At 35.7% G+C, this 22,932-nt stretch overlaps 2 protein-coding genes across 2 annotated transcripts in view; both read right to left on the bottom strand.

Moving 5' to 3' along the window:
• Positions 1-22,932, bottom strand: part of GRB2 (growth factor receptor bound protein 2) — a 121,255-nt gene that overhangs the window by 7,102 nt on the left and 91,221 nt on the right. Inside the window, exon 3 of the mRNA XM_044674442.1 lies at positions 9,534-9,631. Coding sequence (XP_044530377.1) covers positions 9,534-9,631 — 98 coding nt within the window. The remainder of the gene's footprint in view (positions 1-9,533; positions 9,632-22,932) is intronic.
• On the bottom strand, positions 21,638-22,180 carry LOC123245525 (intraflagellar transport protein 20 homolog). The gene has a single exon (XM_044674443.1). It carries the CDS (start codon positions 22,178-22,180, stop codon positions 21,851-21,853), a length of 330 nt encoding a protein of 109 aa, XP_044530378.1. The 3' UTR covers positions 21,638-21,850.

Raw genomic sequence — 22,932 nt, 5'->3', positions numbered from 1 at the left:
TCAAAATTAAACAAAAAAAGACTTCAAAATCTTTAAAATTTTCAGAAGCAGTGTCCTACACAGTAGTTCCCTGGCCCCCTTATCCTCAGTTTCATTTTCTATGGTTTCTGTTACCCTTGGTTTCCAGAGGAAGGAGGGAGGCAGGAATAGGGTTGCTACTGGATTAGGGAAGGGGTTGGCACACATTTCAAGGACACATGGAGGCCGGTACCTGAGCTCAGAGCAGCACACTGTCCACGAGGAGGGTTTCCCTATGTTGTCAGTTCTGCTTTTTGGGAAGGTTTTTAGGGGTTTTTTTTGGTGGTGGGTTGAGAGGCCACAGAATGCCCAATACTATTTTATTACTATATTTAGTGCTAATAATGTTTTATTGTGTCTATCAATTAAACATTTATATTTTTTAAACCTTCTTATACATATGCAGGTACAAGAAAATCACGTTATATGAGATCAGCAGGTATTTGCTTATACCCAAGGATTCAGTGATCCATGATTGGTCTAGGAACATGTATCCTACAGATAGATATGGGGACCTTACTGTTGTAAAAAGTGTGCTGGGTTTGGAGTCACAGAACCTAGGTTTGAATCCTAGCTTAGCACTTAAACTCTCTGTGCCTCAGTTTCTTCATCTAGAAAATTAAGGGAGTTTTGACTTGATAATCTTTAAGGTCTGCTACAACTATACACCTATGATCACATAATCTGCTAATGCAGGTCTCTTTATAGATGCGCTCAATACCAAATTGTGATATCCTTCCATTTGTGTTGTCTTTTATCATTATAATGTAAGCTCCCTGAGAATAGGGACTATCATGATTTCTTGTATTTCTATCATCCAGATCAGCATAGTACATTGTACTTAATAAATGTTCTAGCTACCTTTGTATACCTCTCTATCTAATGAATTCTTTGTTGGTTCTGCTCACTTCAGGATGCATAACCAGTAAGTTATAAATCTAGAAATAATGTTACACATTCCAGAAAATGCACATCAGTCAACACTATGTTAATAGCTAGAGTACTTGTTGACTTTATAGGAAGAGGTTTTTTCCCCAGAATAAAATAACAGGCGACTAAAGTTGGAAGAGAAATGTACTTCTGCAGAGGAAATATCATCTCCTATTACTCAAGATGCCTTCTGCCACTATCTTCGACTTCATTGAGATCTTATATGATCTTACTTATATTAAGACCAATCCTGCTACCTATTCAAAAGATCCGATTCCATCACAGATTATTCCCCACTATCTAGAAACAAGCCCATGTCCCTTCCTACCCTGAAAAAAACCCTTACTTGATCCTTCTAGTCTCTATTATCCTACATCTGTGATGGGCAACCTTTTGAGCTTGGTGTGTCAAAATTTGCCAACCGAGCATAACTTGGGTGGTGTGTCACTTTGAGAAAAAAGCCATAATTTTGCGATATTTATAGTTTAGTTAACAAAAATGTATAATTGTAATATATAACTGTATTTAATAAACCAAAATAGGTAAATTAACATACGTAGAATTGTCATCTATAGTGCAGAGAGTGTCTATACTACACTACAGCAAATTTCATCCTCGGCATGCTTATCTGTATGTGGTTGCGTGTCATTGAAAATGGCTACATGTGTCATAGGTTTGCCATCACCATCCTTCTCCAGTCCTTTGAAGCTAAACTCCTCAAAAAGGCCACTTACAATATATGCCTCCACTTTCTTTCTTCTCACTCTTTTTAACTCCTTACACTTAAGCTTCCAGCCTTAATAGTCTAACAAAACCCCTTTCTCCAAACTTACCAGTGTACTTCTTGGTTGCTAAATCTAATGGCCTTTTGTTTTTCTCTACCCTCATTCTTCCTGACCTCTCTGTAGCCTCTGGCATAGTTGATTACTCTCTCCTCCTTGATATTTTCTTCTCTCTAGGTTTTTGGGACACTATTGCCGCCTGGCTTTCTTCCTGCTTATCTGACTGCTCTTTCTCAATCTCTTTTGCTAGATATTCATTTGGAACATACTCTCTTATCCTACATGTCTCACAGGGTCTGTCCTGTGCCCTTTTCTCTTCTCCCTCTTCATGCCTACATTTGGTGATCTCATTATGCTGGGCTTATTTACCATCTACATACTGATGATTTTTCAAATCTATTTATCCTGTTCCAAACTAAAAGAATCTATGATTTTATTGTTCTAGAGACTCTCTAGGTGAGGAAACTTCCTCTACCAAGGCAGATCAGACCTACTTTATTACTACAGTTTTAGAGAGTTCCTGAGAGAAGTTGTTTGTTTAGGAGTCGTGTGTGTGTGTGTGTGTGTGTGTGTGTGTGTGTGTGTGTGTGTGTTTGTGTGTATTTATATGAAATATAGGGCTTCAACCTGGGTCTCTTTGGCTTTTGGATGTCTTTTAATCCACTATGCCATGCTATCTTGAAAGTCTAAATAATTTTTGTGCTACTGGAATTTTGTTTCATTGATCATTTCACAAAGTTGTCATTATTAAGGGACTGGCAGTATTTTTTTTGTATTACACAAAAAAGCCCAAAGAATGTTAGAATTGGAATAATAGAATAAATCTAGTCTAATCTGCTTTTCTTACAGATGAGAACCTGAAGCTCGGAGTAATTAAGGAACTTACAATAAAAATTAGCAATAGAGCTGGGAGGAATTATAATTATGATTCCAAGTCTGTTATATTTTTCTCATCTTTCTTTGCTCAGATTAGTGGTATTTAACAGTAGGTGAAGAGAACTCCCTCTGTCACAGCATAACTAAAACCACTGGACAGCTTGGTTTTAGAGGATCAGGACCTGGGAACAATGGGAATGTTCAAATGATCTGCCTATATATCACATAGCCAGATTATGTTAGGGCAGAGCTTTATGTCTAGGTTATACTGCCTCCGTAAGTTTTCCTTACACATAACCCAAAAGCCTTTGTCCCCAGTCCACTTTTATTTCCTTAAGGAACCAAATTTTTCCCAAAATGTATATTGTAAACATCAAAAAGGAATAGAATTTTGTTAGATAAAAGTTGCTCTTACCCCCTTTCTACATCACTTGCTCTAATTTCTCATTTGTGTTCTAATTACAAAAGGCAGATGTAAAACAATCTATTTCAAGTCCTTTTGTATTATTAATACCTTTTGTTTTTTATATCACATTTGTATTTGACTATTATACCTCCCCAATTTCCCCATCCAGTGAGGCTTCCTTTGAAACCAAGATTAAAAGAAAAAATACAGTTCAGTGAAACTAAAAGACACACACACTGTGCTTCTCAAGTCAGCACATGGAGGACTATAGGCCCCAGAGATAGATAGATACACACACACACACACACACACACACACACACACACACCCTAGGAACATGCCCACATTTGTATTATTAGCTAATAAGAATCTATTCACCATGGACAGGATTAATTAATTCTAAGGAATCATTCCATTTGTAATCCTTTTCTACTTAAGACTCCATTTTATGTAACAACAACAAAAAAAACAGTCAACTGAAGATTTTGTTTGTTGATAGTTCTTACAGTATTTTATATCAGTCATTCTATAACATCAAATGCTAAAAGTATGATTAAATAAATGTTAAATTAGGTGCAGTTAAAATAAGAAGAGGGGGGAAGTTATCTTGAATGGTAACTGCTAACATGTATATTACCCTAAGGTTTGTAAAGTGTTTTATACACATGTGATTTGACCTTCAAAATAATGCAACAAAGTAAGTAATAAATTATTATTATTCCCATTTTACAGATGAGAAAAATGAGGTTCAGAAATGTTATGTGATATGTCCATAGTTATACAACTAGTGTTACCAAATATGGGAAGTAGTATTTTATTTATCTCAGTCTCTGGACTTCAAGAGTGCTCTCTCTACTACAACAGCTAATTCTTTTTAGTTCTATATATACTCCTTCCCATAAATATCTCATCAATTAACAAGTATTTATTAAGTGCCTTTTACGAGCCAGGCACTTGGAAAAAGTCCTTCTCTACAAAGAGCTTATATTTTACAATTGACAGGGAGAAACAACTTGTATATATATTTTGGGTAATGTGATTAGGAGAAAAACAATGTAGACCTGCAGGGCCCTTAACACCACATGGGATCATTCCTGGCCTTCTCTGTAGGCTTACAAAATCTATGATTTTCTTTCTTTTTCAAGCCAGCCTTTTATTTATTTATTTATCTTTGATTTATTTAATTTGGAATATTTTTCCATGGTTACATGAATCAGGTTCTTTTTCTCCTCTCCTCCCTCTTGTAGCCAATGAGTAATTCAACTGGGTTTTATATGTATCATTGATCAAGACTGATTTCCATATTATTAATATTTGCAATACAGTGATCATTTAGAGTCTACATCCCAATCATATTCCCATCAAACCATGTGATCAAGGAAATGTTTTTTTCTTTTCTGTTTCTACTCCAATCTATGATTTTCAATGAGCTTCTTCAGGGGCAGAATTTACCTCTCCCCCAACTCCCCATATACTGAATATTCCTAAATGGAACAAGAAGGTAAAGTTGAGCTCCCATTCCCAAACCTTTAAATATGTACATCAAAGATAACTATTTGAGTAAACACTTTAACTCATCTTGAATATATACAAATATATCAGTAACAGGTAGGTAAATCCTTGTTGCAAAGAGAGTTGAGGTACTTCTCTTTGTCTTTGCTATCTTGTTCTTTTCTCTAAAGCAAACCTAAGATCTGTGAGCTTGTTTTTGAAAATATTTTGATAACTCCATGTATTTTATTTTATGCATTTAAAAAGTTATTCTGGGAGCAGCTAGGTAGCTCAGTGGATAGAGCCAGCCTGGAGACAATAACTCTGAGATTCAATCTGGCACTTTCTAGCTGTGTAACCCTGGGCAAGTCACTTAACTCCCACTGCCTAGCCCTTATGGATCTTCTGCTTTAGAACCAATACTTAGTTTTGATTCTAAATGTAGAAGGTGGAGATTAACAATAAGAAACTATTTTCCTAAGAAGAAGCGTGTCCATGATACAGAAAAGCAGACTCTATCTTCTTGGCCAAAGCTAACTCCTCTTCTTGGGAAGGTCCTTGATTCTATCCCATGGTGTGGTCTGGCCAAGGATCAGTGTCCAGTAGACCATTTCCTTGCTCTTTCTTACTTTAAAATTTTTTTCTAGATACTAGGCTCCACCTCTATTAATATTCAATTCAACAAATATTTATTAAACATATACTGTTTTATGTCACTGGGGATAAAGACAGATAGAAATCCTTCACTTTAAGGAGCTTACACAATAGATTGATGACAGGTCTTTCCTATTATTTAAAAAAAAAATCCTTACCTTCTGTCTTAGAATCAATACTGAATCAATACTAAGTATTGATTCTAAGACAGAAGACTGGTAAGAGCCAGGCAATTGGAGTCACACGGCTAGGAAGTATCTGAGGCTAGATTTAAACCTAGGTTCTCCTAAATCCAGGCCTGGAGCTCAATTCACTAAGCGACCTAGCTGCCCTTCCCTATTATTTTTATACCTACTCTCTACTCCCTTCAAATTCAATTCCTACAGTTCCTTCTCCTAAAGTCAAACTCTGGTGACTTCTACTTCTTTACCACACACTCATTCCTCAATCCTCTACAAACTGGCTTCTGACTATACCATTCCACTGAAATTACTTTCTGAACAAACAATGAAACCATAGTACAATGTGAAGACCATTTCTTGGTCCTCGTCTTCCTTAACTTTTGAATAGTTTTCAATACAGCTGACCATTTCTCTTCCCCTTTCGATATTCTTGGACAGGCAGCGAGGCAGAAAAGAAAGTCTGAGTCAGTCAAGAGACACCTTAGTTCAAATCTTATTTCTAACAGGTGCTAGTTGTATGACATGGATAAAGCATAACCTGACCCTCATTTTCCTCTTATGTAAAATAGGAGGTTACCTTTAGCACTTACATTATTGGATTATTGGGAGAGCAAATTAGACACTGAACATAGCAAATGAGATATAAAATTCTCTGTAAATTTTACAGAGGCATCTGTAAAATGCCTCTAGGAGGCATCAAGGTACACTATATACGGGAAAGGCTTTGCCTCTAGAATCAGAAGACTTAGGATCAAATTCCAATCTTGAGGCTTAGTACCTAAGGGACCCTGAACAACTGGTTTAACCTCTCTGGGCCTCAGTTTTCAGACCTGTGAAATGAAGGAGTTGAATGAGAGAATAAGGCCATTAAGATCCCAAGAAGCTCTGAGCTCCAGAGTGATGTTCCCAAGAAGAAGGGGTACTTACATGATCTTTCCTCCTTGACTACTTTCTCCTTGAAACTACTTGATTGACTTAACATTCATCTTCTTGCCCACTAAATATAGGTGTCCCCAAAGTTCTGAACGTGACCCTCCTTTTATCTAAATAGATTTTTGTCCTTGTTGATCACCTACATATAAATTCATTTAGCTTCTCTATGTAGATTTACTCCTAAATCTATATATTCTGTTGTAATCTCCCTTAAATTATACTCTAAATCTACATGACTCTCATATTATAGGCATCTCAAAATCAAAATTACTTTCCAAATACCACATAAACAATATATTCTTCTAAATCCACTCCTCCAAACTTTTTTCTTTCATGTCTCTTCTAGTCATCCAGGGTCAAACTTTGGAGTCACTCTTCTGCTCCTTACTGCTCCCCATACCTGATCAACTGCTAAGTTTTGTGAATTCTACCGCCCTAACACCTCAGGTATCTATCTTCTTTTTTTTCCAATCACATAGGAATGATAATCGTTCAGGTCTGTCTCTTCACTGACCTCTCTGCTTAATCTCTCCCTTTCCATTCTGTCCTTTACAACACAGGTGTCAAACAACCTTCTCAGAGAACAGGGCTGTCCAGGCAAAATATGCCTGTCTTGCCCTCAAATCTTATGTGGCTCTCTAACGCTGCTAGGCTAAAATACAAAGTCCTCGGCCTAGCATCTGGAGAACTCCTGGGTCCAACCTTCTCTTTCTAGTCTTATTTCACATTAGTGCTTTTCACATACCCTATGTTATGGTCAAACTAAAATAGCAGCTGCTCCATAAACTCCATTCCATCTCTACCTCCATGTATTTGTAATTTCTTCTTCAGTTCCTCCTTTCACACTACTCAATTTGCCCCTCTGGATCCGTCTCCTCCCAAAAGTGAATCTTCAAGTCACTTAATCTCTGTAGCCCTTAGTTTCCTCATCTACAAAAAGAGAGAGCTGGCTTCTATTTTGATTGTATTCTCAAATACTCCAAGAGTCCTTGCTTCCCATCATTTATCTCTAACTTACATTATACTTTTCTGTGTGCATCTAGTATCTCACTATAGGATGTGTGTTCCCTGAGCAAAGGAACCATTGCCTGCCCAGCAAAATACCTTGGGCATAAAAGGCACTTAATTTGTTTGTTGAATTAAACTGAACTGTGGTTAAACTTGTAACCCGAATCCTCCTTCCTTTCTAAGAGACAGCAATGGAAAGAAAACCTAGCATACAATGCTCCATCACAGAAACTAACAATGATGCTGTGTTTAGAAAACTCTTCAGTCACAGAAACTGTCCTGCAATGTGAAATACACATGAAATTCCAATTTTTTTCTTTTTAAGAGCATGATAAATTGAGGCAACTTCAAAGTTATTTTATTAATTTAGGTGGATAGAATAAACATTTATTAGGCTCCTATTATGTGCTAGGCACTGTGCTAAGCAATTTATAGTTACTATCTAATGTTATCCTCACAACAACCCTAGGAGGGAGGTGCTGTTATTATCCCTATTTTATAGATGAGGAAACTGAGGCAGGCAGAAATTAAGTAACTTGTCCATGTTGTTACAGAACTAGTAAGTGTCTAAGTCCAGATATGAACATATCTCTATCACCTCGTTCTATCAGCAGGTTTTTTGTTTGTTTTTTTAAAAACCCTTGTACTTCGGTGTATTGTCTCATAGGTGGAAGAGTGGTAAGGATGCGCAATGGGGGTCAAGTGACTTGCCCAGGGTCACACAGCTGGGAAGTGGCTGAGGCCAGGTTTGAACCTAGGACCTCCTGTCTCTAGGCCTGACTCTCACTCCACTGAGCTACCCAGCTGTCCCTATCAGCAGGTTTTAATTTAAATTCTTCACAAGGCTGGCTCATACTTCCCAGTTATCTTGTTAGATAAAACAGACACATGATAGATACCTCACAGTAAAAAAATGTGAACTTACATTCTTATTTCTTAGAAATGCAACATTTATTTATTTATTTTTTTCATTTGTTATTATTTTTTAAACCCTTAACTTCTGTGTATTGGCTCATAGGTGGAAGAGTGGTAAGGGTGGGCAATGGGGGTCAAGTGACTTGCCCAGGGTCACACAGCTAGGAAGTGTCTGAGGCCAGATTTGGACCTAGGACCTCCCATCTCTAGGTCTGGCTCTCAATCTACTGAGCTACCCAGGTGCCCCAGAAATGTAATATTTAAAAAACTGATTAGAATTAAATGATTTTTCTTAACACACTTCTAGAATAATTCTATTAGTAACTGCAACTTCTGAAATGATATGGCCTATTTTGTCTTTTGTAAATTTTATGATTTAAAAACATCCAGTCAATTTGAAATAATCTCAAGTAGAATTAGGCTTTATAGTCATGTTCACTACAGTTAATGCAATGTTTTCTAGTGTAACAATCTACCATATCTTCTTTTATCTATTCTTTTTTATGCTCTAAAACCACAATGACAAATAACTTTAGATCAAATAATAAACTAAACAAGTTTACTTTTGAGGATGGTATAAAAGGAAAAAGGCTGTACACATCACTCATTTAGTATATATCTGACCCGTCCTGGAGGTGGAGGTATTAGTTGACCTAATCCTTCCATCTCTACCCCCAACACTCAGTATAAACACTTATTTAACTGGTTCTACTCTTTAGAAAATCTCCAAATAACCACTCTTCCTTAAAGGTTATATAAATTCAGAAGGCTTCTATTAAACTTTACTTCTGTTCCTTCTATCCCTTTCCTCAAATGAAAATAAGTACTTTTTCATTTTACAGATGAAAAGATATGTAATGATTATACAAATATAACCCAGATTGAATAGCGTGCCAGTATGGGAGGGAGGGAGATAAGTTTGAGCATATAACTTAAGAAAAATTGGTAAAAAATAAAATAAAAAAATTTTTTAAATATATATTGATATCATCTATATATAAAAGTTGCAGAAAATTTATCTCTATCAACTTCCTGCTTCTCTTCTTGTGAGCATCTATTATCACATTTGCATCTTTTGGTAACCTAGGAAGGGGAGTTCTCAAAGTGAAAGGGATTATTAGTCTGGTTAAATGACAAGATCCTAGGATACAGCTGAAAAAAAAAATATAAGTCAAACGTTAAAGAAATTCCTTTAATTCCTATAAATATCTAACTGTTTGGCATAGACTTTAACTTAGAAGCTTTGAGTTTCCCATAATTCTATCTAAAATATCTGAGTACCTATTATGTATAAAGAACCACTCTTCTGACACTAGAGATGAGTGGAACTTAACTTACGGATGTGGCTTCATTTCTATGTAGTTCTTGGGAATGAAGCCATCTTTTCCATTGAGTTCTGCCTTATACCAATTTTGATCACATTCTTCATTCAACACCTGAAAAAAAAAGAGACATACCACTATCATCCATATGTTCCACTTTCGAAACTAGCAGTTTTGTAGACAACAATATGAACATTCAACTTCCTTCACACAAAGTGCTAGGTGTTCCATTAGTAACTCTACAGTTAACGAGAAGTCAGTTACGAATAATTAATAACTAGCAAAGATGGAGGATACAAATAAACCTATATAAATCACTGGCATTTCTATATATTTCCAACAAAGCCTAGCAGCAAGAGATAGAAAGAAATTCCACTTAAAATAACTTTAGACAATATAAAATACTTGGGAATCTTTTTGTCAGGACAAACACAGGAATTATGAGAATAATTACAAAATGTTTCACACAAAGTCAGATCTAAGTATCTGGAAAAACATTAATTGCTCATGGGTTTGCCAACCTAACATAAAAAAAATGACAAGTCTACCTAAATTAACTTATTATTAAGGACCATTACCAAAAAAGGATTTTACATAACTAGAAAAAAATTGTTAACAAAATTCATCTGAAAGAAATAAAGACCAAGGGAATTAATGAAAATAAAATCTGAAGGAAGGGGGCCTACCATTAACAGATCTGTAAAATAAAGCAGTAATCATCAAAACAATCTGGTATTGGCTGAGAAATAGAATAGTGGATCAATGGAATAGATTAAGGGCAATGTGTTTGATAAACCTGAAGATTCTAGCATTTTTTTTTTTTAACCTTACCTTCTGTCTTACAATCAATACTGTGTATTGGTTCTAAGGCAGAAGAGCAGTAAGGGCTAGGCAATGGGAGTTAGGTGACTTGCCCAGGGTCACACAGCTAGGAATTGTTTGAGGCCAATTTGAACCTATGATCTCCTGTCTCTAGGCCTGGTTCTCAATCCACTGAGCTACCCAACTGCCTCCAGACTTCAGCTTTTGGGATAAGAGCTCACTATTTAAGAAAAACTGCTGGGAAATCTGGAAAACAGTATGGTAGAAACTAGGTTTAAGTTATTATCTCATATCCTTTAGCAAGATAAGGTCAAATTGGGTATATGATTTAGACATAAAGGTGATACCACAAGTAAATTAGAAGAACACAGAATAGTTTGTCTGGCAGATCTATGGAGAAGGGGAGAATTTATGACCAAAGAAGAGATAAGGAACATTGCAAGATGTAAAATGAATAATTTTGATTATATTAAATTTTAAAAGCTTTTGTTCAAATAGAACTAATATAATCAAGATTAGAAGGGAAACAATAAACTGGGAAAAAATTTATGACAAATTTTTCTGATAAAGGTCTGATTTCTCAAACCAAAGATAACTGTCAGATTTATAAGAATACAAGCAAAACAACAACAACAAAACCCCAAAACTGATAAATGGTTAAAGGATGTGAACCAGCAATTTTCAAATGAAGAAATCAAAGCTATCAATAATCATATGAAAAAATATTCTAAATGACGCTTGATTAGAGAAATGCAAATTATTATTATTAATTTATTTAGAATATTTTTCAATGGGTACATGATACATTTTTTCTCTCCCCTCTTCCCTTCCCCCATCCTGGAGCTGACAAGCAATTCCACCGGGTTATACATATATCATGGTTCAAAACCCATTTCCACATTATTCATATTTGCAATAAAGTGGTCTCTTAAAGCCAAAACCCCATATACTCATGTGATCAATCACGTTTTTCTTCTACATTTCTACTCCTACAATTCTTTCTCTTGATGTGGATAGCATTCTTTCTTGTAAGTCCCTCAGCATTGTCCTGGATCACTGCATTGCTACTAGTAGAAAAGTCTGTTATATTCAATTGTACCACAGTATATCAGTGTCTGTGTACGATGTTCTTCTGGTTCTGCTCTTTTTACTCTGCATCAATTCCTGGAGGTCTTTCCAGATCATATAGAAATTCTCCAGTTCATTATTCCTTTCAGCACAATAGTATTCCAACACCATTAGATACCACAAATTGTTCAGCCATCCCCCAATTGATGGATACCCCCCCATTTTCCAGTTTTTTGACACTATAAAAAGCGTGACTATAAATATTTTGTACATTTTTTATTATTCTCTCGTTGGGGTATAAACCCAGCAGTGGTATGGCTGGATCAAAGGGTAGGCAGTTTTTTAAAGCCCTTTGCGCATAATTCCAAATTGCCCTCCAGAATGTTTGGATCAGTTGACAACTCCACCAACAATGCATTAGCATTCCAGTTTTGCTACATCCCCTCCAACATTTATCACATTTATCCTTTGCTGTCATATTGGCTAATGCATTGCTGGTGGAGTTGTGAAATGATCCAATCATTCTGGAGGGCAATTTGGAACTATGCCCAAAGGTCTATAATATTGTGCATGTCCTTTGATCCTGTAATACCACTACTAGGTCTGTATCCCAGAGATAAAAAAAGGGTGGGAAAGAGAAGAACCTACTTGTGCTATAAGAAATGATGAACAGGATGATTTCAGAAAAAGCTGGAAAGACCTACATGAAATGATGCAGAGTGAAATAAGAAGAAATGGGAGAACATTGTACACAATCACAGCAATATTTACCATGATCAACTGTGAAAGACTCAACTACTTTCAGAAATACAATGATCTGGGACAATTCTAGTGGACTTATGACAAAGAATGCTATCTACTGCCCGAAAAAGAACTGCTGGAGTCAGATGCAGATCAAAATATATGATCTTTCATATTAGTTTATTCACAGTTTTATCATGGAGTTTTGGTTTTATGTGAGTATTCTCTCACACCAAGTCTTTGTTTTGCATGATAATAAATGTATAACACAGATCAAATTGCTTACCATCTCCAAGATGGTGGAAGGAAGGTGACAATTTGAATTTTATAATTCTGGAAAATATTTGTTGAAAATTGTTGTTACATGTAATTGTTTTTATAAAATAAAGTTTTATTCTGTTTTTTTAAAAAAGAGTCAGAGTTCTAACAACCTTAAGGCGCCAAAGTAGTCTTGAACTTTTGAAGTTTATAATAAATAAATCTGTGGTAGTAGAGTGACAGTTTCTGAACAATAACAAAAGTTTATACCTGACACGACATGATTACTTCACTAACATCCCCTTAACCTGTACCCCCAATTCTCTCTCTCTCTCTAAAAAAAAAAAAAAAAAAAAAAAAAAAAAAAAAAAAAAGCTCTTGCTGGCCACAGAGCTATAAAAGAAAAGCCCCTGAGCTGAAAAGTGAGATAGATAAAAAAGAAAAGATTAGAAGAAAATGGCAAAGGGTAGACATAATTGAATGCCTAAGTAGTAGCACAGAGTAGGATTAGATACTGTATTAAAAAGAACTAATGAGAGCAGTGAAGAACAATTCTACTCTCTTCAGTAAATGGGGAAAGGGAGGGAAGCTGGCAGTAGAACTCTTAGATCAGTGATTCCCAAAGTGTGCGCTACCATCCCCTGGTGGGTGCTGCAGCGATCCAGGGGGGTGGTGATGGCCACAGGTGCATTTATCTTTCCTATTAATTGCTATTAAATTTTTTTAAAAAATTAATTTCCAGGGGGTTAAATAATATTTTTTCTGGAAAGGAGGCGGTAGGCCAAAAAAGTTTGGGAACCACTGACTTAGATCATGGTATTCCCCCACCCAAAATACATTTTTAGAAACTTGTTGCTTTTATATCACCTACATTTTCCATTGCATCTTTCCCCTTCCCAGAAAGACATCCCTTATAAAAAAGAATTGAAAATTGGAGAAAAAAGTCATCAATATGTCAGGAAAAGTCAGACATAATATGCAGTGTTTTGCACCTATAAACCCATACCTCTTTAAAAGAAACACTGGAAGGTCAAACTTGGTTACTATAATTTGATTTTGTTGTTTTTACCCCCACTATTTTAGTAATTATGTATGTTGTTCTTTTGGTTCTGCTTACTTTAAATATCCATTAGGCTTATATAAGTTTTTCCACGCATCTCTTTATTCATCATATCCATTGTTTCTTACAGCACAGTAATATTCCAATACTCCTAAGATACACAATATAGTCACCCATTTCCTAATCAACTGCCATACTTTGTTTCTAGTTCTTCATTATCATGAAAATGATGTTATAAATATTTTGACTTTTTTTTTTTTTACACTGATCTCCTTGGGGTAGAAGTCTAGCAATGGAATCTCTGGGTCAAAGGAACAGACATTTTAGACACTTTCTTAGCATAATTCCTGATCGCAGAATGATTGAACTGTTGTCCTTCTGAAACCCCTGCAATACTGCTTATTATAATCTTTTGTAATCATATTTTATAAGTCTCAGTTCCTTTTTTTTGATAAGTCACTTTCTACCCATATCTGTAAAAGGTATATGATTAAATTCTGTTTTGATTTTTTTTAATGATATATTTAATTTTCAGGTCATTTATCCATTTGAATTGATTGTAGCATACAGCTTAGGTTGTTGGTCAATACTAATTTCTGCCAGACTACTTTCCAGTTTTCCCAAGAATTCTTGTAAAATAGGGAACAATTCATAATTTATTTTTTCTAAATAATTTGTATTTTCAGATTTAAGGCACACTGAGTTAATGAAATAAAATTCTGGTTCTTCCTTGTCCACTAATATGGTTATGGCTTTATAATACAATTTGAAGTCTGGAAGTGCCATTCCCACTTCATTTCTACTCCCCCCACCCCCACTATTTTCCTTGATATTTTAATCTTGTGTTTGTCCAAATGAACTGTTATTATTTTATTACTTTATAAAGTACTCCACTGGCATTTGGAATGGTATAGTCTTAACTATAAAGTGACAAAAGCATCACAAACCACATATTAATAACTATATAAAAGCTTATAAGTACAAAACACATTTACACTAAAAAATCCTACAAAATAGAGGCATAGAAGGGCCTTTTTTATGACAAAAGAATCTAAAAATTAAGTTAGCATTATATGCAATACTGAAACACTAGGACATCCTCCAATTATTTATTTATTTACAATGCCTATTAATCTATTTAATTATTTAATTAATATAAATGTAAAGCAAAGATAGGCATCAGAAAAATTATATATTGACTAACTTCCATTTAAAGGCCAGAAACTTAAGGGAACAGAAAAAAAATTGACATGTAGTAAAATGTAGTTTATCTACATAGCAAAAGCTCACATTTCTATAGCATTTTTAACTTTATGAAGTACTGTAACAACTCTGAGAAAGGCAGGATTAGAGGTTCACAACACTGGAATGCCTGTGGTTGCCATGGAAACAGCAATATTTTGACTTTGGTGTTGAGAATTTTTACAAAGGCTAAGACTATTTAGCAGAACCAGGTGGAGGGCAGGGAAAGTTAAAGAGAATTTCCCTATTCTGAACACTCTCCCTAATGCCCTCTACCCTCCAAACCTCTGGGGGCAATGCTATATAAATTTTATCGATGATGATGATGATGATGATGATGATGATGATGATGATGATGATGAGTCAATAAGAAAACAAGAACTGCAGTCAGTCAAATACAATTCAGTGACTATCAGAAATTGTTTGGGTAGGCCAGTGAGACAAAAGACACAATGAGCTTTCTCCTTCTGCATTTCAGGTGAAAGGGTATCCCCCTGTCACCCTTACCCTTTAATTGCTCAAACTACTGGCTTTCTGTCTCTTCCATTTCCTAAGGGCCACAACATACTACCCACTGCCCTTTTCGTTGCTATTGGTTTATTCTCTTTGATATAAATGAAAATGTGGTAGCCACAGAAACTTTACTGGAATAATTTAATGATGATATCTAAGGACAAAATCTTGTTTTTAAAGAGATAGGAAGCATTACATTTTTCAGGTGAGAAAAAGGATGGAGAGGAAGGCCCCTTGATTTCCATGGGAAAGAACAAAAGAGTCACCATCCTGAAGACCCACAAATAAAACTTTTGAGGCAATTATAAACTATACAAAGAAAAGTCTCCCTTGGAAGTAGGGCTAGGAATGTACTAGTGAAAATTGTTGATGATGGATGTTTAAGCTTTTCTCCAAGTGTTAGGGTTTTTACTATAGCATTGGCACTGTGGTTGTTAAGGGCACTGAGGCAGTTTGGCTGAAGTTTATTGTGGCTGATGACTAACAGTTCTTCCCAACACCTACAGCTAAAACTCTATGCCTTATTTGCAAAGGCTCTACATATACATGTTACCCAACCCTTACTTATGATACGGGGGAGCTAAATTTCCTCAAATACTCACAAGCAATATGAAAATCTCATACCCACATCCTACTAAAGTTTCATTGCAATCTTTTCTTATATAATAATTTCTGAATATGCCATCTCACATAATGACGAAAAAGTTATAGAAGATCACCCTTGTCTGACAATGTATACCACATTCTGCCTTCCTGAGGCTGTTTTTTCAGGTTAGTTACTCAAGGAAGAAATGATGACAATGTTGGCACTGAAAAAAAATCAAGGAGCAATTTTACATCCTCATTAAATAATAAAGAGGGGGGGCTAAGTGGCCACCTAGCACTGAGCTTGGAGTGATGAAAACCTATGTTCAAATCCAGCCACTAGCTGTGTGATTGTGGGCAAGTCACTTAATGTCTGTTTACTTCAGTTTTCTGACTTGTCAAATGGGAAAACAATAGTACCTACCTTATAAAATTGTTATTATAGGAGCATTTTTATTCATCTAGAGCAGGGTTTGGCAACGTATGGCTCTCGAGCCATAAAGTGAATTTTTTTTCAGGCGCTGTTACAGGAGTGTATAGGGAATACCCAGAAAGGAAACTACTCACAATTAGCAGCATAAAGTCTTTAGGAAAAAATTTATACAAGGGAGACGGGGTGGGGGGGAAGGGGGAAGAGGAGGAGGAGGAGAGGGAGGGAGGGAGGGAGGGAGAGAGAGAGAGAGAGAGAGAGAGAAAGAGAATATGAGAGAATGAGAATGATAAACCATGGGGTGGGTGACCTTGAAAGTGTACTTCCCTGGCAGTGAGGTGGCTCAGTGGATAGACAGTCTAGGCCCAGAGATGGGAGAATCCTGGGTTCATATCTGACCTCAGACACATCCTAGTCATGTGATCGTGGGCAAGTCACTTAACCCCCATTGCTTAGCCCTTACCACTCTTTTGCAGAGGAACTAATACACAGTATTGATTTTAAGGAAGAAGGTAATGTTTTTTTTTTTCTTTTTAAAGTAAACTTCCCTTTCAAATGGGAATAGCAAAGACTATGATTTCAGCTTTAAGAGTAAGATACCACAAAGCTGTAATTTGTGCCACAATCTTCTTGCAACAGAAAGCAGCTTATGGACCCACTTACTTACTACTATTTTATGGATGGCTAGTCTAGATTAATAAATTTTAAATCACTTTTATAAATAGTAAGGAATGTTTTCAGCTAATATGATGCACAGCTGTATTTTCTACTCCATTCCCAAGTTCCCTTAAAGTTATTTAGTATTGATTAATATATACATTCCCTTAATCAAATAAAAAGCTGTTTTATCAAAATATATTAAAAAGCTCTAGGCATTTTGCAGGTAATGATGACAGTAGTTAGCAATGCAATATAAATCAAGATAATCAAGATATCTGCAGAAAAGGCAAAATATCAAAATTATAGGAGCATCAAATCTACCTGATCATAAAAATAGACTAACATTATGACATCACAAGCAAAAAGAAGCCCTCTAGGTCCTTAACAATATTTTGAAAAGAAACAATCTTTTCATACTATTGAAAAGATGTGAAGGAAGAAAAATATGTGATGACATAGATATAAAGGAGATGTATTTTACAAATTCTAGCCATTAACCACTTCCTCTCACTATTCAAAGAGGAAATCCTTTTCCAGAAATAAAATTCCCATTATTAACAACTAAGAACATTAAACATTTACCACTTTTTTGAGAAAATGACCTAAATGGCCATGTATTTCAATGATCTCATTTTAGTTCACTTCATAAATTTATTTATTTAATTAATTCAGAATATTTTTCCAAGGTTACATGATTCGTGTTCTTTCCCTCTCTTCCTCCCTCCATCCTCCTATAGTTAATGAGCAATTTCATTGGGTTTTACATGTATCAGATTAAAACCTATTTCCATATCATTAATATGCAATAGAGTGATCATTTAGAGTCTACATCCCTAATCACATCCCCATCAAATCATGTAATCAAGCAAATGTTTTTCTTCTATGTTTCTACTCCCACAGTTCTTGATGTATTTACCACTTCTTAATAGCTGATCTTGACAATATTCTATACCTTCTGAAATCTAAGAAGCTTCTCTATAGAATGATTATTTCAGTTCACATCAAGGTAAATTTCTCAAGGACAGCTAGAAAAAGCTTTGAAATGATAGGCTTACAGAACTCTATTCTATAAGGTCAATAATGTACTAGTCTGCACAATTATTCCTTTCTTTTGTATAAAATATACATTCATGAACAATTTATTAGAGTCTTAGCCACTAATAGATCTTTGGAGGTGGGGATGGGGAAAGGGCTGATTTTTACCATACTTGTAATTCAAATGAACTTTGATGCATGGCATGGACTAAAACATCAAGAATATACTTAGATAAAGGAAGCTACTCTTAAGACAATTTTTGCCGACAGCTGGTTGAAGCCTAAAGAAATGTGCTTAGGAGTCTCAAAAATCTAATCTAAATAGACTTAAAAGAGCTTTTCGTTTCATTCAGTTTAAGGTTACAATTATATGTAATAACTTTATACAGTTATATACAGTTACTTACTTCCCTCTAAAACAAAAATTGGAGAACATCACTTGAATTTTAATGTTATCTAGATAAAGATAAAGGTGCTTTTGGAAGTGCACATAAAATAATATAGCATGTAGATTAATTAATTAAAATATAATTAAAAGACATTTAAGTATTTTTCTGGGCCTAAAAATCTATTTAGAATATAGGAAGATTCATTCACCTATGAATATTAAAAAAAGAAAAAAATCAATTTTTTTAAAAAAGGACAAAAAAAGTCAAAACAATTATTTGTTAGAAATAAAATCCATAACTATTTAACCATTCTGGAGGGCAATTTGGAACTATGCACCAAAGGCTATACAACTGTGCAACCCCTTTGACTCTATAATATCACTACTGGGACTATATACCAAAGAGATCATAAAAGGGGGGAAAAGATCTACTTCTACAAAAATTTTGTTAGCAGCTTTTTGTGGTGGCAAAGAATCAGAAACTGAGGAGATGTCCCTCGATTGGGGCTGAACAAATTGTGGTATATGATGATGATGGAATACTATTGTACTATAAGAAATGATAAGCAGGATGATTTCAGAAAAAGCTGGAAAAAATTGTATCGTGATCAACTAAAGACTTAGCTACTCTTAGCAATACAATAAGCTGGGACAATTCTCAAGGACTTGTGACAGGGAATGCTATTTGGCTCCACAGAAAGAATTGTTGGAGTCAAATGCAGACCAAAGCATGTTATTTTTCACATTAGTTTATTTACAGTTTTATAGGAATATTCTCGTATGACAATGACTGAAATGGAAGTATGTTTTGCATGATAATACATGTGTAACCCAGATCAAACTGATTACTATCTCAGAGAGGAGGTAGGGAATGAGACAATTTGTATCTTATAATTACATGTAATCGAGAAAACAAAACATTTTCGAAGGAAAAAAAAAGAAACAAATCCTTAGGGGGCAGGTAGTTGGCTCAGTGGACTGAGAGTCAGGCCTAGAGACAGGAGGTCCTGAGTTCAAACTTGGCCTCAGACACTTCCTTAGTTGTGTGACCCTGGGAGAGTTACTTAACTTCCACTGCCTAGCCCAGCGATTCCCAAAGTGGGCTCTACCACCCCCTGGTGGGGTGCTGCAGGGGGGAGCAGTGATGTCCACAGGTGTATTTATCTTTCCTATTAATTGCTATTAAAATTTATTAAAAAATTAATTTCCAGGGGTCTAAGTAATATTTTTTCTGGAAAGGGGACAGTAGGCCAAAAAAGTTTGGGAACCACTGGTCTAGACCTTACTGCTCTTCTGCCCTGGAACCCATACCTAGTATTTATTCTAAGAGAGAAGCTAAGGAATTTTTTTTTTTAAAGAAACAACTCCATAGTCTTGCTAATGACCTATTAAGAAAAATTCTTATATAGTCGGAACTATCTATTTATAGTGGAATCAAGAATGCAAAAAAAATCTTTTTTAAAGGAGGTGAGTTTTAGCCAATACATTTGTACTTTAACTTAGAGTTAATCCAGATTTTTAGAAATAGGAATCAATGTTTCCTATCATTCCAAAACCCATAATCCTACAGGATCAGACAGAATTTTACTTCCCTTACTCTCACTCTACAAAGAAAAAAGTTTCCCATAAGGTATCCAATACAAGTTAGAAATTTGAAGAGTCTCTGGTTTCAATATTTTTGAAAGCCAAGAATCAGATCATAAGTTATAGTGAATTAACCTTTTACATCCATCTAACAACTAATATTAACATCACACTAGCTCTGATAATAAAAGTATTGGGTAAATCAGTTGAAAAACAATTCTTTATAGTAATATGAAGTCACAGAAAATATCTTTTTACTGATAGTTAAGAAACATTATGAAAATCACTCTGGCAGGTATATGAAGAATAGACTAGAGTAGGAAGACACTTGGGCCAAAGAATAAGGAAGTTTTTGGAATAGTCTAAGTGAGAAGTGATGAAGGACTGAACTAGGATAATGGTTATGTTAATATTACTCCCCATCTGTCTTGCCTTTCTCTTAGTTGTTTAGTCGTTTTCAGTCTTAGTTGACTTTTCATGACCCCATTAGCAGTTTTTTTGGTGTGTTGTTATTCTCCTCAGGGGGTATGTATTATAATCTATAATGTAAAGTTTAAATTCTTTTGAGAGTAATTTCAGGATAAGAAACTTGCTACCTCCCCAAATCTAGAAAAGGCAACATGAAGATGCCTGCAGAGACCCTACACTGCATCAAGAAGATCCAAGGTGAACTTTGGGATGCAGTTGATTGAACTGTGGGGGGTTGAATGCATTTGTTTTGAATGTACATTCTTATGCTGAAGGGGACTGCCCCCAATTGGCTTTTTGTCAATGCACCTAGCAATCACTGGATCATTGGTTTTGTCCTCCCCAACCCCTTTTATCCCCAAATTACTATAATTTAAAAGTTGGTTATGTTTGTAAGAGCCTTTGGGGAGACCAGTCTCCCTTGGCTCTGGGGGGGTGTGTTATTGGAAATACTGGGGTCCTTGAACTACATTTTCCATGAGCCCACTGGCTTCTTGTTCTTACTCAATGATGTAGACAGAGGGACAAAACTGAGGGACTGGCATTTCACTTCCTCTTTGCTTTCTATCCACCATGGTGGCAGCAGGAACAGTGTGCTTTTTAAACTGACTAAAAGCTAACATGGTACGTAGCTTTGTTTTTTTAGAGGCCACTAATAAATCTTATAAAAACAATAAATATTTTAAAAATTACCATTTTTATATATTCATTTTATTTTTTTACATCAGTAAAGTTATTGGAATAGTTTTTCATTTCCTTCTCGATCTCATCTTACATGATGAGGAACTGAGGCAAACAAGGTTAAGTGACTTGCCCAGGGTCACATAGCTAAGAAAACTGCATCCATATTTGAACTCAGGAAGATCAGTTTTCTGACTCTAAGGCCCAGCACTCTATTTATCATATATAATTTTATTATTATAATATATATTTCTAGAATAACCCAAAGTGCTTTGCATGGACCTGCATGACTTGGACTCTGCCTATCATTTTTCCAATTTCCTCCTCTCCTATTATGTCCACCCAGCAAAACTGGTCTACTCACTAACTCCTAGAAACAATAATTTATTGCCTTATTTTTTCAAAATGGTAGGAGCTTCAAAAAAGGCCTGATGTTTACAGGTGTAAATAGGTCTGACAACACAGGAGAGTCCACAGCAAAGATGATTAGCCCTGCTGTCCCTGGCTTCTGGACAGGCAAAATTCTGGTTATTGCTATCTGGCAATAAATGGGCAGGATTCTAAAAAAAAGTTTTATTACTGCCTTTCAAGAAGATATGGTATTTGTTATGATCCGAAATTGCATATGTGCACACATAGTCATCAAGTTTACTGGAATGAAAGGGATTTCTCTATGTAGGAGTATTTGGGGTTTTTTTTGGTAGTTTTTTTTTCCTGTAAAAATCAGTTTATTTCTGAAAAATAAATTTGTCAATAAATTAATTTTGTTCTGCTTCTACTTTACGCAAAGCTTCATATTCAACCCAATACCTTTCTAGCTGCATTTTCTTCTCTGCTATTAGACCCTGGAGCTGCTACTGTTGGGCCTCCTTTTGCTGTTATGGATTTAAGTAAATATGTGTGCTCCAATATTGCCTTCATCTTCTCATTTTCAGCTTCTTTTGCAAGTTGGTCCACAAGCTCAATTAGGCCACCTACTATTTTCTGAAATTGGCCAATTTTGTCCACAAAGTCCTTGCATTCCTCCTTGAGTTCTATGGTCTGCTGAGTCACCTCAAGGTCCAACACTCGAAGTTTGTTCAGCTCATCAAAGTGAAGGCCTGCATCACCCAGGATGTCTTTAGCCATGGCTGCTTCTGGGGCCCACTGGTGCTAGGCAAGTGCAGGAGACAGTAGCATCACTCTCCGCCTACAGGTAGCTGACTCTATCCGTAGCTGACTCCACCCACTGACTCCACTGCTCCTACCACTGCCATGGCTCTACTCACTATCTCCTAAATAGAAGTGTGTATACTTGTACTTTGATGGATGGTATTCAATTTACTTGCCCGGCTCTCAATCCACTGAACCACCCAGTTGCCCCCAAATACCACCTTTTTCACAGAGCCTTACCTAATTTATCCCATAGTTTTCTCTCCTTTGGCTGATCTGTTATAATACACATGAAAATGTGTTTTCTTTTCAAATGAATTGAACAGTGAAGACACACTGCTTCTATTTTTTGTTAGTCCTTTGAGGCCAGAGAATTTGGACAAATATTACAGATCAAATCTCTTGTTGAAAAGAATGCTTCACTTCTTGGTAAAAAAGTAACAAAAGGTCTGTGGTCAATCTTCATCCTCCATTTTCAAATGTATAGTTACATGTGTTTCACTGGCTGGCTGCCAATCAAATTGTTCTTTAATTTGAAAAAGACTTGAGCTCACATGGGCATCAGACACTTATCTGTGTGACCCTGGGCAAGTCACTTAACCTGTCTGCCTCAGTTTCCTCAACTGTAAATTGGGGATCATAATAACACCCACCTCCAAGGGTTGTTGTGAGGATAAAGCATTTCACAAACCTTAAAAACACTATATAAAGGGCAGCTGGGTAGCTCA

This window comes from Gracilinanus agilis, chromosome 4, assembly GCF_016433145.1.
Source record: "Gracilinanus agilis isolate LMUSP501 chromosome 4, AgileGrace, whole genome shotgun sequence".
In the NCBI taxonomy this organism is placed as follows: domain Eukaryota; kingdom Metazoa; phylum Chordata; class Mammalia; order Didelphimorphia; family Didelphidae; genus Gracilinanus; species Gracilinanus agilis.
Note: the sequence above shows the minus strand (reverse complement) of the source record. Positions and strands in the feature narration are given on the sequence as shown.

Coding starts and splice junctions, on each gene's coding strand:
- LOC123245525 (XM_044674443.1), bottom strand. CDS start 22,180: ATGGCTAAAGACATCCTGGGTGATGCAGGCCTTCACTTTGATGAGCTG.